This window comes from Salmo salar, chromosome ssa16, assembly GCF_905237065.1.
Source record: "Salmo salar chromosome ssa16, Ssal_v3.1, whole genome shotgun sequence".
Taxonomy (NCBI): domain Eukaryota; kingdom Metazoa; phylum Chordata; class Actinopteri; order Salmoniformes; family Salmonidae; genus Salmo; species Salmo salar.
The window spans coordinates 96,047,160-96,067,057 of NC_059457.1; the positions used below are offsets into that span (position 1 = coordinate 96,047,160).

A 19,898-nucleotide genomic window follows, 5' to 3' on the forward strand; every position below is an offset into this window, starting at 1 on the left:
ATCAGTAGGTCTGTTACTCTGCTCTACCAGGGGTAGTGTGACTTACTGCGGTCTGATTGACTGGTGGACAGTAGATCAGTAGGTCTGTTACTCTGCTCTACCAGGGGTAGTGTGACTTACTGCGGTCTGATTGACTGGTGGACAGTAGATCAGTAGGTCTGTTACTCTGCTCTACCAGGGGTAGTGTGACTTACTGCGGTCTGATTGACTGGTGGACAGTAGATCAGTAGGTCTGTTACTCTGCTCTACCAGGGGTAGTGTGACTTACTGCGGTCTGATTGACTGGTGGACAGTAGATCAGTAGGTCTGTTACTCTGCTCTACCAGGGGTAGTGTGACTTACTGCGGTCTGATTGACTGGTGGACAGTAGATCAGTAGGTCTGTTACTCTGCTCTACCAGGGGTAGTGTGACTTACTGCGGTCTGATTGACTGGTGGACAGTAGATCAGTAGGTCTGTTACTCTGCTCTACCAGGGGTAGTGTGACTTACTGCGGTCTGATTGACTGGTGGACAGTAGATCAGTAGGTCTGTTACTCTGCTCTACCAGGGGTAGTGTGACTTACTGCGGTCTGATTGACTGGTGGACAGTAGATCAGTAGGTCTGTTACTCTGCTCTACCAGGGGTAGTGTGACTTACTGCGGTCTGATTGACTGGTGGACAGTAGATCAGTAGGTCTGTTACTCTGCTCTACCAGGGGTAGTGTGACTTACTGCGGTCTGATTGACTGGTGGACAGTAGATCAGTAGGTCTGTTACTCTGCTCTACCAGGGGTAGTGTGACTTACTGCGGTCTGATTGACTGGTGGACAGTAGATCAGTAGGTCTGTTACTCTGCTCTACCAGGGGTAGTGTGACTTACTGCGGTCTGATTGACTGGTGGACAGTAGATCAGTAGGTCTGTTACTCTGCTCTACCAGGGGTAGTGTGACTTACTGCGGTCTGATTGACTGGTGGACAGTAGATCAGTAGGTCTGTTACTCTGCTCTACCAGGGGTAGTGTGACTTACTGCGGTCTGATTGACTGGTGGACAGTAGATCAGTAGGTCTGTTACTCTGCTCTACCAGGGGTAGTGTGACTTACTGCGGTCTGATTGACTGGTGGACAGTAGATCAGTAGGTCTGTTACTCTGCTCTACCAGGGGTAGTGTGACTTACTGCGGTCTGATTGACTGGTGGACAGTAGATCAGTAGGTCTGTTACTCTGCTCTACCAGGGGTAGTGTGACTTACTGCGGTCTGATTGACTGGTGGACAGTAGATCAGTAGGTCTGTTACTCTGCTCTACCAGGGGTAGTGTGACTTACTGCGGTCTGATTGACTGGTGGACAGTAGATCAGTAGGTCTGTTACTCTGCTCTACCAGGGGTAGTGTGACTTACTGCGGTCTGATTGACTGGTGGACAGTAGATCAGTAGGTCTGTTACTCTGCTCTACCAGGGGTAGTGTGACTTACTGCGGTCTGATTGACTGGTGGACAGTAGATCAGTAGGTCTGTTACTCTGCTCTACCAGGGGTAGTGTGACTTACTGCGGTCTGATTGACTGGTGGACAGTAGATCAGTAGGTCTGTTACTCTGCTCTACCAGGGGTAGTGTGACTTACTGCGGTCTGATTGACTGGTGGACAGTAGATCAGTAGGTCTGTTACTCTGCTCTACCAGGGGTAGTGTGACTTACTGCGGTCTGATTGACTGGTGGACAGTAGATCAGTAGGTCTGTTACTCTGCTCTACCAGGGGTAGTGTGACTTACTGCGGTCTGATTGACTGGTGGACAGTAGATCAGTAGGTCTGTTACTCTGCTCTACCAGGGGTAGTGTGACTTACTGCGGTCTGATTGACTGGTGGACAGTAGATCAGTAGGTCTGTTACTCTGCTCTACCAGGGGTAGTGTGACTTACTGCGGTCTGATTGACTGGTGGACAGTAGATCAGTAGGTCTGTTACTCTGCTCTACCAGGGGTAGTGTGACTTACTGCGGTCTGATTGACTGGTGGACAGTAGATCAGTAGGTCTGTTACTCTGCTCTACCAGGGGTAGTGTGACTTACTGCGGTCTGATTGACTGGTGGACAGTAGATCAGTAGGTCTGTTACTCTGCTCTACCAGGGGTAGTGTGACTTACTGCGGTCTGATTGACTGGTGGACAGTAGATCAGTAGGTCTGTTACTCTGCTCTACCAGGGGTAGTGTGACTTACTGCGGTCTGATTGACTGGTGGACAGTAGATCAGTAGGTCTGTTACTCTGCTCTACCAGGGGTAGTGTGACTTACTGCGGTCTGATTGACTGGTGGACAGTAGATCAGTAGGTCTGTTACTCTGCTCTACCAGGGGTAGTGTGACTTACTGCGGTCTGATTGACTGGTGGACAGTAGATCAGTAGGTCTGTTACTCTGCTCTACCAGGGGTAGTGTGACTTACTGCGGTCTGATTGACTGGTGGACAGTAGATCAGTAGGTCTGTTACTCTGCTCTACCAGGGGTAGTGTGACTTACTGCGGTCTGATTGACTGGTGGACAGTAGATCAGTAGGTCTGTTACTCTGCTCTACCAGGGGTAGTGTGACTTACTGCGGTCTGATTGACTGGTGGACAGTAGATCAGTAGGTCTGTTACTCTGCTCTACCAGGGGTAGTGTGACTTACTGCGGTCTGATTGACTGGTGGACAGTAGATCAGTAGGTCTGTTACTCTGCTCTACCAGGTCTACAGCCATTCTGATGTCCTCCATCCATTTCACCATCTCTGATAGACAGCTAGGAACAGACATGGTTTAGATACACAGACAGTACAGACATTAATTAGATACACAGCGAGGACCAGACAGCGAGGACCCCACTGATGACTGAATGTGGCCCCTGGGGCTAAATGAGTTTAACATCCCTGCTCTAGAACACCCTGGAACACTCTAGAACACCCTGGAACACTCTAGAACACCCTGGAACACTCTAGAACACCCTGGAACACTCTAAACCACCCTCGGACACTCTAAACCACCCTGGAACACTCTAGAACACCATAAAACACCCTGGAACACTCTAAACCACCCTGGAACACTCTAAACCACCCTGGAACACTCTAAACCACCCTGGAACACTCTAGAACACCCTAAAACACTCTAGAACACCCTAAAGCACTCTAAACCACCCTCGAACACTCTAAACCACCCTCGAACACTCTAAACCACCCTCGAACACTCTAAACCACCCTCGAACACTCTAAACCACCCTAGAACTCTAAACCACCCTGGAACACTCTAGAACACTCAAAACCACCCTGGAACACTCTAGAACACCCTAAACCACCCTGAAACACTCTAGAACACCCTGAAACACTCTAGAACACCCTGAAACACTCTAGAACACCCTGAAACACTCTAGAACACCCTGAAACACTAGAACACCCTGGAACACTCTAGAACACCCTGGAACACTCTAGAACACCCTGGAACACTCTAAACCACCCTGGAACACTCTAAACCACCCTGGAACACTCTAAACCACCCTGGAACACTCTAAAACACCATGGAACACTCTAAAACACCCTGGAACACTCTAAAACACCATGGAACACTCTAAAACACCATGGAACACCCTGGAACACTCTAAAACACCATGGAACACCCTGGAACACTCTAAACCACCCTGGAACACTCTAAACCACCCTGGAACACTCTAAACCACCCTGGAACACTCTAAACCACCCTGGAACACTCTAAACCACCCTGGAACACTCTAAAACACCATGGAACACTCTAAACCACCATGGAACACTCTAGAACACCCTAAAACACTCTGGAACACTCTAGAACACCCTAAAACACTCTGGAACACTCTAGAACACCCTAAAACACTCTAGAACAGCCTGGAACACTCTAGAACAGCCTGGAACACTCTAAACCACCCTGGAACACTCTAAACCACCCTGGAACACTCTAAACCACCCTGGAACACTCTAGAACACCCTAAAACACCCTGGAACACTCTGGAACACTCTAGAACACTCTAGAACACCCTAAAACACCCTAAAACACCCTAAAACACCCTAAAACACTCTAGAACAGCCTGGAACACTCTAGAACAGCCTGGAACACTCTAGAACAGCCTGGAACACTCTAGAACACCCTGGAACACTCTAGAACACCCTGGAACACTCTAGAACACCCTGGAACACTCTAAACCACCCTGGAACACTCTAAAACACCATGGAACACTCTAAAACACCATAGAACACCCTGGAACACTCTAAACCACCCTGGAACACTCTAAAACACCATGGAACACCCTGGAACACTCTAAACCACCCTGGAACACTCTAAACCACCCTGGAACACTCTAAACCACCCTGGAACACTCTAGAACACTCTAGAACACTCTAGAACACCCTGGAACACCCTGGAACTCTAAACCACCCTCGAACACTCTAAAACACCATGGAACACTCTAAACCACCATGGAACACTCTAAACCACCATGGAACACTCTAGAACACCCTAAAACACTCTAGAACAGCCTGGAACACTCTAGAACAGCCTGGAACACTCTAGAACACCCTGGAACACTCTAAACCACCCTGGAACACTCTAAACCACCCTGGAACACTCTAAACCACCCTGGAACACTCTAGAACACCCTAAAACACTCTAGAACACCCTAAAACACCCTGGAACACTCTAAAACACCCTAAAACACTCTAGAACACCCTAAAACACCCTAAAACACCCTAAAACACTCTAGAACAGCCTGGAACACTCTAGAACAGCCTGGAACACCCTAGAACAGCCTGGAACACTCTAGAACACCCTGGAACACTCTAGAACACCCTGGAACACTCTAGAACACCCTGGAACACTCTAAACCACCCTGGAACACTCTAAAACACCATGGAACACTCTAAAACACCATAGAACACCCTGGAACACTCTAAACCACCCTGGAACACTCTAAAACACCATGGAACACCCTGGAACACTCTAAACCACCCTGGAACACTCTAAACCACCCTGGAACACTCTAAACCACCCTGGAACACTCTAGAACACTCTAGAACACTCTAGAACACCCTGGAACACCCTGGAACTCTAAACCACCCTCGAACACTCTAAACCACCCTAAAATACTCTAAACCACCTTAAAACACTCTAGGACACCCTAGAACTCTAAACCACCCTGGAACACCCTAAAACACTCTAGAACACCCTGAAACACTCTAGAACACCCTGGAACACTCTAGAACACCCTGGAACACTCTAAACCACCCTGGAACACTCTAAACCACCCTGGAACACTCTAAACCACCATGGAACACTCTAAACCACCATGGAACACTCTAAACCACCATGGAACACTCTAAACCACCATGGAACACTCTAAACCACCATGGAACACTCTAAACCACCCTGGAACACTCTAAACCACCCTGGAACACTCTAAACCACCATGGAACACCCTAAAACACCCTGGAACACTCTAGAACACCCTAAAATACTCTAAACCACCTTAAAACACTCTAGGACACCCTAGAACTCTAAACCACCCTGGAACACTCTAGAACACCCTGGAACACTCTAGAACACCCTGAAACACCCTAGAACACCCTGAAACACCCTAGAACACCCTGAAACACTCTAGAACACCCTGAAACACTCTAGAACACCCTGAAACACTCTAGAACACCCTGAAACACTCTAGAACACCCTGGAACACTCTAGAACACCCTGGAACACTCTAGAACACCCTAACACTCTAAACCACCCTGGAACACTCTAAACCACCCTGGAACACCCTGAAACACCCTAGAACACCCTGGAACACTCTAGAACACCCTGGAACTCTAAACCACCCTAAAATACTCTAAACCACCCTGAAACACTCTAAACCACCATGGAACACTCTAAACCACCATGGAACACTCTAAACCACCATGGAACACTCTAAACCACGATGGAACACTCTAAACCACACTGGAACACTCTAAACCACACTGGAACACTCTAAACCACACTGGAACACTCTAAACCACACTGGAACACTCTAAACCACACTGGAACACTCTAAACCACACTGGAACACTCTAGAACACCCTGGAACACTCTAGAACACCCTGGAACACTCTAGAACACTCTAGAACACCCTGAAACACTCTAGAACACCCTGAAACACTCTAGAACACCCTGAAACACTCTAGAACACCCTGAAACACTCTAGAACACCCTGAAACACTCTAGAACACCCTGAAACACTCTAGAACACCCTGAAACACTCTAAACCACCATGGAACACTCTAAACCACCATGGAACACTCTAAACCACCATGGAACACTCTAAACCACCATGGAACACTCTAAACCACCATGGAACACTCGTAACCACCATGGAACACCCTAAAACACCATGGAACACCTTAGAACACCCTGGAACACCCTAGAACACCCTGGAACACCCTAGAACACCCTGGAACACTCTAGAACACCCTGGAACACTCTAGAACACTCTAGAACACTCTAGAACACTCTAGAACACCCTGAAACACTCTAAAACACCATGGAACACTCTAGAACACCCTAAAACACTCTAGAACAGCCTGGAACACTCTAGAACAGCCTGGAACACTCTAGAACACCCTGGAACACTCTAAACCACCCTGGAACACTCTAAACCACCCCGGAACACTCTAAACCACCCTGGAACACTCTAAACCACCCTGGAACACTCTAAACCACCCTGGAACACTCTAAAACACCCTGGAACACTCTAAAACACCATGGAACACTCTAGAACACCCTAAAACACTCTAGAACACCCTGGAACACTCTAGAACACTCTAGAACACCCTAAAACACCCTAAAACACTCTAGAACACTCTAGAACACTCTAGAACACCCTGGAACACTCGAGAACAGCCTGGAACACTCTAGAACACCCTGGAACACTCTAGAACACTCTAGAACACCCTGAAACACTCTAGAACACCCTGAAACACTCTAGAACACCCTGGAACACTCTAAACCACCCTGGAACACTCTAAACCACCCTGGAACACTCTAAACCACCCTGGAACACTCTAAACCACCCTGGAACACTCTAAAACACCCTGGAACACCCTGGAACACCCTGGAACACTCTAAACCACCCTGGAACACTCTAAAACACCATGGAACACTCTAAAACACCATGGAACACCCTGGAACACCCTGGAACACTCTAAACCACCCTGGAACACTCTAAACCACCCTGGAACACTCTAAACCACCCTGGAACACTCTAAACCACCCTGGAACACTCTAAAACACCATGGAACACTCTAAACCACCATGGAACACTCTAAAACACCATGGAACACTCTAAAACACCATGGAACACTCTAGAACACCCTGGAACACTCTAGAACACTCTAGAACACTCTAGAACACCCTAAAACACCCTAAAACACCCTGGAACACTCTAGAACACCCTGGAACACTCTAGAACACCCTGGAACACCCTGGAACACCCTGGAACACTCTAAAACACCCTGGAACACTCTAAAACACCATGGAACACTCTAAAACACCATGGAACACCCTGGAACACTCTAAACCACCCTGGAACACTCTAAAACACCATGGAACACCCTGGAACACTCTAAACCACCCTGGAACACTCTAAACCACCCTGGAACACTCTAAACCACCCTGGAACACTCTAAACCACCCTGGAACACTCTAAACCACCCTGGAACACTCTAAACCACCCTGGAACACTCTAAACCACCCTGGAACACTCTAGAACACTCTAGAACACTCTAGAACACCCTGGAACACCCTGGAACTCTAAACCACCCTCGAACACTCTAAACCACCCTAAAATACTCTAAACCACCTTAAAACACTCTAGGACACCCTAGAACTCTAAACCACCCTGGAACACTCTAAAACACCATGGAACACTCTAAAACTCCATGGAACACTCTAAAACACCATGGAACAATCTAAAACACCATTGAACACTCTAAAACACCATGGAACACCCTTGAACACTCTAAAACACCCTGGAACACTCTAAACCACCCTGGAACACTCTAAACCACCATGGAACACTCTAGAACACCCTAAAACACCCTGGAACACTCTAGAACACCCTAAAATACTCTAAACCACCTTAAAACACTCTAGGACACCCTAGAACTCTAAACCACCCTGGAACACTCTAGAACACCCTGGAACACCCTAGAACACCCTGAAACACTCTAGAACACCCTGAAACACTCTAGAACACCCTGGAACACTCTAGAACACCCTGGAACACTCTAAACCACCCTGGAACACTCTAGAACACCCTGGAACACTCTAAACCACCCTGGAACACTCTAAACCACCCTGGAACACTCTAAACCACCCTGGAACACTCTAGAACACTCTAGAACACCCTGGAACACTCTAGAACACCCTGGAACTCTAAACCACCCTCGAACACTCTAAACCACCATAAAATACTCTAGGACACCCTAGAACTCTAAACCACCCTGGAACACTCTAGAACACCCTAAAACACTCTAGAACACCCTGAAACACTCTAGAACACCCTGGAACACTCTAGAACACCCTGGAACACTCTAGAACACCCTGGAACACTCTAGAACACCCTGGAACACTCTAAAACTCCATGGAACACTCTAAAACACCATGGAACACTCTAAAACACCATTGAACACTCTAAAACACCCTGGAACACCCTGGAACACTCTAAACCACCCTGGAACACTCTAAACCACCCTGGAACACTCTAAACCACCCTGGAACACTCTAAACCACCATGGAACACTCTAGAACACCCTAAAACACTCTAGAACACCCTAAAATACTCTAAACCACCTTAAAACACTCTAGGACACCCTAGAACACTCTAGAACACCCTGAAACACCCTAGAACACCCTGAAACACTCTAGAACACCCTGAAACACTCTAGAACACCCTGAAACACTCTAGAACACCCTGGAACACTCTAGAACACCCTGGAACACTCTAAACCACCCTGGAACACTCTAGAACACTCTAGAACACCCTGGAACACTCTAGAACACCCTGGAACTCTAAACCACCCTAAAATACTCTAAACCACCTTAAAACACTCTAGGACACCCTAGAACTCTAAACCACCCTGGAACACTCTAGAACACCCTGAAACACCCTAGAACACCCTGAAACACCCTAGAACACCCTGAAACACCCTAGAACACCCTGAAACACCCTAGAACACCCTGAAACACTCTAGAACACCCTGAAACACTCTAGAACACCCTGAAACACTCTAAACCACCCTGAAACACTCTAAACCACCATGGAACACTCTAAACCACCATGGAACACTCTAAACCACCATGGAACACTCTAAACCACCATGGAACACTCTAAACCACCATGGAACACTCTAAACCACCCTGGAACACTCTAAACCACACTGGAACACTCTAAACCACACTGGAACACTCTAAACCACACTGGAACACTCTAAACCACACTGGAACACTCTAAACCACTCTAGAACACACTGGAACACTCTAAACCACTCTAGAACACACTGGAACACTCTAGAACACACTGGAACACTCTAGAACACTCTAGAACACTCTAGAACACTCTAGAACACTCTAGAACACCCTGAAACACTCTAGAACACCCTGAAACACTCTAGAACACCCTGAAACACTCTAGAACACCCTGAAACACTCTAGAACACCCTGAAACACTCTAGAACACCCTGAAACACTCTAGAACACCCTGAAACACTCTAGAACACCATGGAAAACTCTAAACCACCATGGAAAACTCTAAAACACCCTGGAACACTCTAAACCACCCTGGAACACTCTAAACCACCCTGGAACACTCTAAACCACCCTGGAACACTCTAAACCACCCTGGAACACTCTAAACCACCCTGGAACACTCTAAACCACCCTGGAACACTCTAAACCACCCTGGAACACTCTAAACCACCCTGGAACACTCTAAACCACCATGGAACACTCTAGAACACTCTAGAACACCCTAAAATACTCTAAACCACCTTAAAACACTATAGGACACCCTAGAACACTCTAGAACACCCTGAAACACCCTAGAACACCCTGAAACACTCTAGAACACCCTGAAACACTCTAGAACACCCTGAAACACTCTAAACCACCCTGGAACACTCTAAACCACCCTGGAACACTCTAAACCACCCTGGAACACTCTAAAACACCATGGAACACCCTAAAACACCCTGGAACACCCTAGAACACCCTGGAACACTCTAGAACACCCTGGAACACTCTAGAACACCCTGGAACACTCTAGAACACCCTGAAACACTCTAGAACACCCTGAAACACTCTAAACCACCCTGAAACACTCTAAACCACCCTGGAACACTCTAAACCACCCTGGAACACTCTAAACCACCCTGGAACACTCTAAAACACCATGGAACACCCTAAAACACCATGGAACACCCTAAAACACCCTGGAACACTCTAAAACACCCTGGAACACTCTAAACCACCCTGGAACACTCTAAACCACCCTGGAACACTCTAAACCACCCTGGAACACTCTAAACCACCCTGGAACACTCTAAACCACCCTGGAACACTCTAAACCACCATGGAACACTCTAGAACACTCTAGAACACCCTGAAACACTCTAAACCACCCTGGAACACTCTAAACCACCCTGGAACACTCTAAACCACCCTGGAACACTCTAAACCACCCTGGAACACTCTAAAACACCATGGAACACCCTAAAACACCCTGGAACACTCTAGAACACCCTGGAACACTCTAGAACACCCTGGAACACTCTAGAACACCCTGAAACACTCTAGAACACCCTGAAACACTCTAAACCACCCTGAAACACTCTAAACCACCCTGAAACACTCTAAACCACCCTGGAACACTCTAAACCACCCTGGAACACTCTAAACCACCCTGGAACACTCTAAAACACCATGGAACACCCTAAAACACCCTGGAACACCCTAAAACACCCTGGAACACTCTAAAACACCCTGGAACACTCTAAACCACCCTGGAACACTCTAAACCACCCTGGAACACTCTAAACCACCCTGGAACACTCTAAAACACCATGGAACACCCTAAAACACCCTGGAACACCCTAGAACACCCTGAAACACTCTAAAACACCCTGGAACACTCTAGAACACCCTGGAACACTCTAGAACACCCTGAAACACTCTAGAACACCCTGAAACACTCTAAACCACCCTGAAACACTCTAAACCACCCTGGAACACTCTAAACCACCCTGGAACACTCTAAACCACCCTGGAACACTCTAAACCACCATGGAACACTCTAAAACACCATGGAACACCCTAAAACACCCTGGAACACTCTAAAACACCCTGGAACACTCTAAAACACCCTGGAACACTCTAAACCACCCTGGAACACTCTAAACCACCCTGGAACACTCTAAACCACCCTGGAACACTCTAAACCACCCTGGAACACTCTAGAACACCCTGGAACACTCTAGAACACCCTGGAACACTCTAGAACCACCCTGGAACACTCTAGAACACCCTGGAACACTCTAGAACACCCTGAAACACTCTAAAACACCCTGAAACACTCTAGAACACCCTGAAACACTCTAGAACACCCTGAAACACTCTAGACCACCCTGAAACACTCTAGAACCACCCTGAAACACTCTAAACCACCATGGAACACTCTAAACCACCCTGGAACACTCTAGAACACCCTGGAACACTCTAACCCTGAAACACTCTAGAACACCCTGAAACACTCTAGAACACCCTGGAACACTCTAGAACACCCTGGAACACTCTAGAACACCCTGGAACACTCTAAACCACCCTGGAACACTCTAAACCACCCTGGAACACTCTAAACCACCCTGGAACACTCTAGAACACTCTAGAACACCCTGGAACACTCTAGAACACCCTGGAACTCTAAACCACCCTAAAATACTCTAAACCACCTTAAAACACTCTAGGACACCCTAGAACTCTAAACCACCCTGGAACACTCTAGAACACCCTGGAACACTCTAGAACACCCTGAAACACCCTAGAACACCCTGAAACACCCTAGAACACCCTGAAACACTCTAGAACACCCTGAAACACTCTAGAACACCCTGGAACACCCTGGAACACTCTAGACCACCCTGAAACACTCTAGAACACCCTGAAACACTCTAGAACACCCTGAAACACTCTAGAACACCCTGAAACACTCTAAACCACCCTGGAACACTCTAAACCACCCTGGAACACTCTAAACCACCATGGAACACTCTAAACCACCATGGAACACTCTAAACCACACTGGAACACTCTAAACCACACTGGAACACTCTAGAACACCCTGGAACACTCTAGAACACTCTAGAACACCCTGAAACACTCTAGAACACCCTGAAACACTCTAGAACACCCTGAAACACTCTAGAACACCCTGGAACACTCTAGAACACCCTGGAACACTCTAGAACACCCTGGAACACTCTAGAACACCCTGGAACACTCTAAACCACCCTGGAACACTCTAAACCACCCTGGAACACTCTAAACCACCCTGGAACACTCTAGAACACTCTAGAACACCCTGGAACACTCTAGAACACCCTGGAACTCTAAACCACCCTCGAACACTCAAAACCACCATAAAATACTCTAGGACACCCTAGAACTCTAAACCACCCTGGAACACTCTAGAACACCCTGAAACACTCTAGAACACCCTGAAACACTCTAGAACACCCTGAAACACTCTAGAACACCCTGGAACACTCTAGAACACCCTGGAACACTCTAGAACACCCTGGAACACTCTAAAACTCCATGGAACACTCTAAAACACCATGGAACACTCTAAAACACCATTGAACACTCTAAAACACCCTGGAACACCCTGGAACACTCTAAACCACCCTGGAACACTCTAAACCACCCTGGAACACTCTAAACCACCCTGGAACACTCTAAACCACCATGGAACACTCTAGAACACCCTAAAACACTCTAGAACACCCTAAAATACTCTAAACCACCTTAAAACACTCTAGGACACCCTAGAACACTCTAGAACACCCTGAAACACCCTAGAACACCCTGAAACACTCTAGAACACCCTGAAACACTCTAGAACACCCTGAAACACTCTAGAACACCCTGGAACACTCTAGAACACCCTGGAACACTCTAGAACACCCTGGAACACTCTAAACCACCCTGGAACACTCTAAACCACCCTGGAACACTCTAAACCACCCTGGAACACTCTAAACCACCCTGGAACACTCTAGAACACTCTAGAACACCCTGGAACACTCTAGAACACCCTGGAACTCTAAACCACCCTAAAATACTCTAAACCACCTTAAAACACTCTAGGACACCCTAGAACTCTAAACCACCCTGGAACACTCTAGAACACCCTGAAACACCCTAGAACACCCTGAAACACCCTAGAACACCCTGAAACACTCTAGAACACCCTGAAACACTCTAAACCACCCTGAAACACTCTAGAACACCCTGAAACACTCTAGAACACCCTGAAACACTCTAGAACACCCTGAAACACTCTAAACCACCCTGAAACACTCTAAACCACCATGGAACACTCTAAACCACCATGGAACACTCTAAACCACCATGGAACACTCTAAACCACCATGGAACACTCTAAACCACCATGGAACACTCTAAACCACACTGGAACACTCTAAACCACACTGGAACACTCTAAACCACACTGGAACACTCTAAACCACACTGGAACACTCTAAACCACACTGGAACACTCTAAACCACACTGGAACACTCTAAACCACACTGGAACACTCTAGAACACACTGGAACACTCTAGAACACACTGGAACACTCTAGAACACTCTAGAACACTCTAGAACACTCTAGAACACTCTAGAACACTCTAGAACACCCTGAAACACTCTAGAACACCCTGAAACACTCTAGAACACCCTGAAACACTCTAGAACACCCTGAAACACTCTAGAACACCCTGAAACACTCTAGAACACCCTGAAACACTCTAAACCACCATGGAACACTCTAAACCACCCTGGAACACTCTAGAACACCCTGGAACACTCTAGAACACTCTAGAACACCCTGAAACACTCTAGAACACCCTGAAACACTCTAGAACACCCTGAAACACTCTAGAACACCCTGAAACACTCTAAACCACCATGGAACACTCTAAACCACCATGGAACACTCTAAACCACCCTGGAACACTCTAGAACCTCTAACACCCTGGAACACTCTAGAACACCCTGGAACTCTAAACCACCCTAAAATACTCTAAACCACCTTAAACACTCTAGGACACCCTAGAACTCTAAACCACCCTGGAACACTCTAGAACACCCTGGAACACTCTAGAACACCCTGAAACACCCTAGAACACCCTGAAACACCCTAGAACACCCTGAAACACCCTAGAACACCCTGAAACACTCTAGAACACCCTGAAACACCCTAGAACACCCTGAAACACTCTAGAACACTCTAGAACACTCTAGAACACTCTAGAACACCCTGAAACACTCTAGAACACCCTGAAACACTCTAGAACACCCTGAAACACTCTAGAACACCCTGAAACACTCTAGAACACCCTGAAACACTCTAGAACACCCTGAAACACTCTAGAACACCCTGAAACACTCTAGAACACCCTGAAACACTCTAGAACACCCTGAAACACTCTAGAACACCATGGAAAACTCTAAACCACCATGGAACACTAACACCATGGAAAACTCTAAACCACCATGGAACACTCTAAACCACCATGGAACACTCTAAACCACCATGGAACACTCTAAACCACCATGGAACACTCTAAACCACCCTGGAACACTCTAAACCACACTGGAACACTCTAAACCACACTGGAACACTCTAAACCACACTGGAACACTCTAAACCACACTGGAACACTCTAAACCACACTGGAACACTCTAGAACACACTGGAACACTCTAGAACACACTGGAACACTCTAGAACACTCTAGAACACTCTAGAACACTCTAGAACACTCTAGAACACCCTGAAACACTCTAGAACACCCTGAAACACTCTAGAACACCCTGAAACACTCTAGAACACCCTGAAACACTCTAGAACACCCTGAAACACTCTAGAACACCCTGAAACACTCTAGAACACCCTGAAACACTCTAGAACACCCTGAAACACTCTAGAACACCCTGAAACACTCTAGAACACCATGGAAAACTCTAAACCACCATGGAACACTAACACCATGGAAAACTCTAAACCACCATGGAACACTCTAAACCACCATGGAACACTCTAAACCACCATGGAACACTCTAAACCACCATGGAACACTCTAAACCACCATGGAACACTCTAAACCACCATGGAACACTCTAAACCACCATGGAACACTCTAAACCACCATGGAACACTCTAAACCACCATGGAACACCCTAAAACACCCTGGAACACCCTAGAACACCCTGGAACACTCTAGAACACCCTGGAACACTCTAGAACACCCTGGAACACTCTAGAACACCCTGAAACACTCTAAACCACCCTGAAACACTCTAAACCACCCTGGAACACTCTAAACCACCCTGGAACACTCTAAACCACCCTGGAACACTCTAAACCACCCTGGAACACTCTAAAACACCATGGAACACCCTAAAACACCATGGAACACCCTAAAACACCCTGGAACACTCTAAAACACCCTGGAACACTCTAAACCACCCTGGAACACTCTAAACCACCCTGGAACACTCTAAACCACCCTGGAACACTCTAAACCACCATGGAACACTCTAGAACACTCTAGAACACCCTAAAATACTCTAAACCACCTTAAAACACTATAGGACACCCTAGAACACTCTAGAACACCCTGAAACACCCTAGAACACCCTGAAACACTCTAGAACACCCTGAAACACTCTAGAACACCCTGAAACACTCTAAACCACCCTGGAACACTCTAAACCACCCTGGAACACTCTAAACCACCCTGGAACACTCTAAACCACCCTGGAACACTCTAAAACACCATGGAACACCCTAAAACACCCTGGAACACCCTAGAACACCCTGGAACACTCTAGAACACCCTGGAACACTCTAGAACACCCTGGAACACTCTAGAACACCCTGAAACACTCTAGAACACCCTGAAACACTCTAAACCACCCTGAAACACTCTAAACCACCCTGGAACACTCTAAACCACCCTGGAACACTCTAAACCACCCTGGAACACTCTAAAACACCATGGAACACCCTAAAACACCATGGAACACCCTAAAACACCCTGGAACACTCTAAAACACCCTGGAACACTCTAAACCACCCTGGAACACTCTAAACCACCCTGGAACACTCTAAACCACCCTGGAACACTCTAAACCACCCTGGAACACTCTAAACCACCATGGAACACTCTAGAACACTCTAGAACACACTAAAATACTCTAAACCACCCTGAAACACTCTAAACCACCCTGGAACACTCTAAACCACCCTGGAACACTCTAAACCACCCTGGAACACTCTAAACCACCCTGGAACACTCTAAAACACCATGGAACACCCTAAAACACCCTGGAACACTCTAGAACACCCTGGAACACTCTAGAACACCCTGGAACACTCTAGAACACCCTGAAACACTCTAGAACACCCTGAAACACTCTAAACCACCCTGAAACACTCTAAACCACCCTGGAACACTCTAAACCACCCTGGAACACTCTAAACCACCCTGGAACACTCTAAAACACCATGGAACACCCTAAAACACCATGGAACACCCTAAAACACCCTGGAACACTCTAAAACACCCTGGAACACTCTAAACCACCCTGGAACACTCTAAACCACCCTGGAACACTCTAAACCACCCTGGAACACTCTAAACCACCCTGGAACACTCTAAACCACCATGGAACACTCTAGAACACTCTAGAACACCCTAAAATACTCTAAACCACCTTAAAACACTATAGGACACCCTAGAACACTCTAGAACACCCTGAAACACCCTAGAACACCCTGAAACACTCTAGAACACCCTGAAACACTCTAGAACACCCTGAAACACTCTAGAACACCCTGAAACACTCTAGAACACCCTGGAACACTCTAGAACACCCTGGAACACTCTAGAACACCCTGGAACACTCTAAACCACCCTGGAACACTCTAAACCACCCTGGAACACTCTAAACCACCCTGGAACACTCTAGAACACTCTAGAACACCCTGGAACACTCTAGAACACCCTGGAACTCTAAACCACCCTAAAATACTCTAAACCACCTTAAAACACTCTAGGACACCCTAGAACTCTAAACCACCCTGGAACACTCTAGAACACCCTGGAACACTCTAGAACACCCTGGAACACCCTAGAACACCCTGAAACACCCTAGAACACCCTGAAACACTCTAGAACACCCTGAAACACTCTAGAACACCCTGAAACACTCTAGAACACCCTGAAACACTCTAGAACACCCTGAAACACTCTAGAACACCCTGAAACACTCTAAACCACCCTGAAACACTCTAAACCACCCTGGAACACTCTCAACCACCCTGGAACACTCTAAACCACCATGGAACACTCTAAACCACCATGGAACACTCTAAACCACCATGGAACACTCTAAACCACACTGGAACACTCTAGAACACCCTGAAACACCCTAGAACACCCTGAAACACTCTAGAACACCCTGAAACACTCTAGAACACCCTGAAACACTCTAGAACACCCTGAAACACTCTAGAACACCCTGGAACACTCTAGAACACCCTGGAACACTCTAGAACACCCTGGAACACTCTAGAACACCCTGAAACACTCTAGAACACCCTGAAACACTCTAGAACACCCTGAAACACTCTAGAACACCCTGGAACACTCTAGAACACCCTGGAACACTCTAGAACACCCTGGAACACTCTAGAACACCCTGGAACACTCTAAACCACCCTGGAACACTCTAAACCACCCTGGAACACTCTAAACCACCCTGGAACACTCTAGAACACTCCTAGAACACCCTGGAACACTCTAGAACACCCTGGAACACTCTAAACCACCTTGAAACACTCTAGAACACCCTAGAACACTCTAAACCACCCTGGAACACTCTAAACCACCATGGAACACTCTAAACCACCATGGAACACTCTAAACCACCATGGAACACTCTAAACCACCATGGAACACTCTAGACCACCCTGGAACACTCTAGAACACCCTGGAACACTCTAGAACACCCTGAACACTCTAGAACACCCTGAAACACTCTAGAACACCCTGAAACACTCTAGAACACCCTGAAACACTCTAGAACACCCTGAAACACTCTAAACCACCATGGAACACTCTAAACCACCATGGAACACTCTAAACCACCCTGGAACACTCTAGAACACTCTAGAACACCCTGGAACACTCTAGAACACCCTGGAACTCTAAACCACCCTAAAATACTCTAAACCACCTTAAAACACTCTAGGACACCCTAGAACTCTAAACCACCCTGGAACACTCTAGAACACCCTGGAACACTCTAGAACACCCTGAAACACCCTAGAACACCCTGAAACACCCTAGAACACCCTGAAACACCCTAGAACACCCTGAAACACTCTAGAACACCCTGAAACACCCTAGAACACCCTGAAACACTCTAGAACACCCTGAAACACTCTAGAACACCCTGAAACACTCTAGAACACCCTGAAACACTCTAGAACACCCTGAAACACTCTAGAACACCCTGAAACACTCTAAACCACCCTGAAACACTCTAAACCACCCTGGAACACTCTAAACCACCATGGAACACTCTAAACCACCATGGAACACTCTAAACCACACTGGAACACTCTAAACCACACTGGAACACTCTAGAACACCCTGGAACACTCTAGAACACTCTAGAACACCCTGAAACACTCTAGAACACCCTGAAACACTCTAGAACACCCTGAAACACTCTAGAACACCCTGGAACACTCTAAACCACCCTGGAACACTCTAAACCACCCTGGAACACTCTAAACCACCCTGGAACACTCTAGAACACTCTAGAACACCCTGGAACACTCTAGAACACCCTGGAACTCTAAACCACCCTAAAACACTCTAAACCACCTTAAAACACTCTAGGACACCCTAGAACTCTAAACCACCATGGAACACTCTAAACCACCCTGGAACACTCTAGAACACTCTAGAACACCCTGGAACACTCTAGAACACCCTGGAACTCTAAACCACCCTAAAATACTCTAAACCACCTTAAAACACTCTAGGACACCCTAGAACTCTAAACCACCCTGGAACACTCTAGAACACCCTGAAACACCCTAGAACACCCTGAAACACCCTAGAACACCCTGAAACACCCTAGAACACCCTGAAACACTCTAGAACACCCTGAAACACTCTAGAACACCCTGAAACACTCTAGAACACCCTGAAACACTCTAGAACACCCTGAAACACTCTAAACCACCCTGAAACACTCTAAACCACCATGGAACACTCTAAACCACCATGGAACACTCTAAACCACCATGGAACACTCTAAACCACACTGGAACACTCTAAACCACACTGGAACACTCTAGAACACCCTGGAACACTCTAGAACACCCTGAAACACTCTAGAACACCCTGAAACACTCTAGAACACCCTGAAACACTCTAGAACACCCTGAAACACTCTAAACCACCATGGAACACTCTAAACCACCATGGAACACTCTAAACCACCATGGAACACTCTAAACCACCATGGAACACTCTAAACCACCATGGAA

General features: G+C 47.0%; 1 protein-coding gene across 4 annotated transcripts in view; it reads right to left on the reverse strand.

The window, feature by feature from the left end:
• LOC106575059 (FERM, ARHGEF and pleckstrin domain-containing protein 1) overlaps positions 1–19,898 on the reverse strand; it is a 104,815-nt gene that overhangs the window by 11,018 nt on the left and 73,899 nt on the right. For all 4 annotated transcript variants that reach the window (XM_045698443.1, XM_045698442.1, XM_045698440.1 and 1 more), the window contains exon 23: positions 2,637–2,746. In XM_045698443.1, coding sequence (XP_045554399.1) covers positions 2,637–2,746 — 110 coding nt within the window. The remainder of the gene's footprint in view (positions 1–2,636; positions 2,747–19,898) is intronic.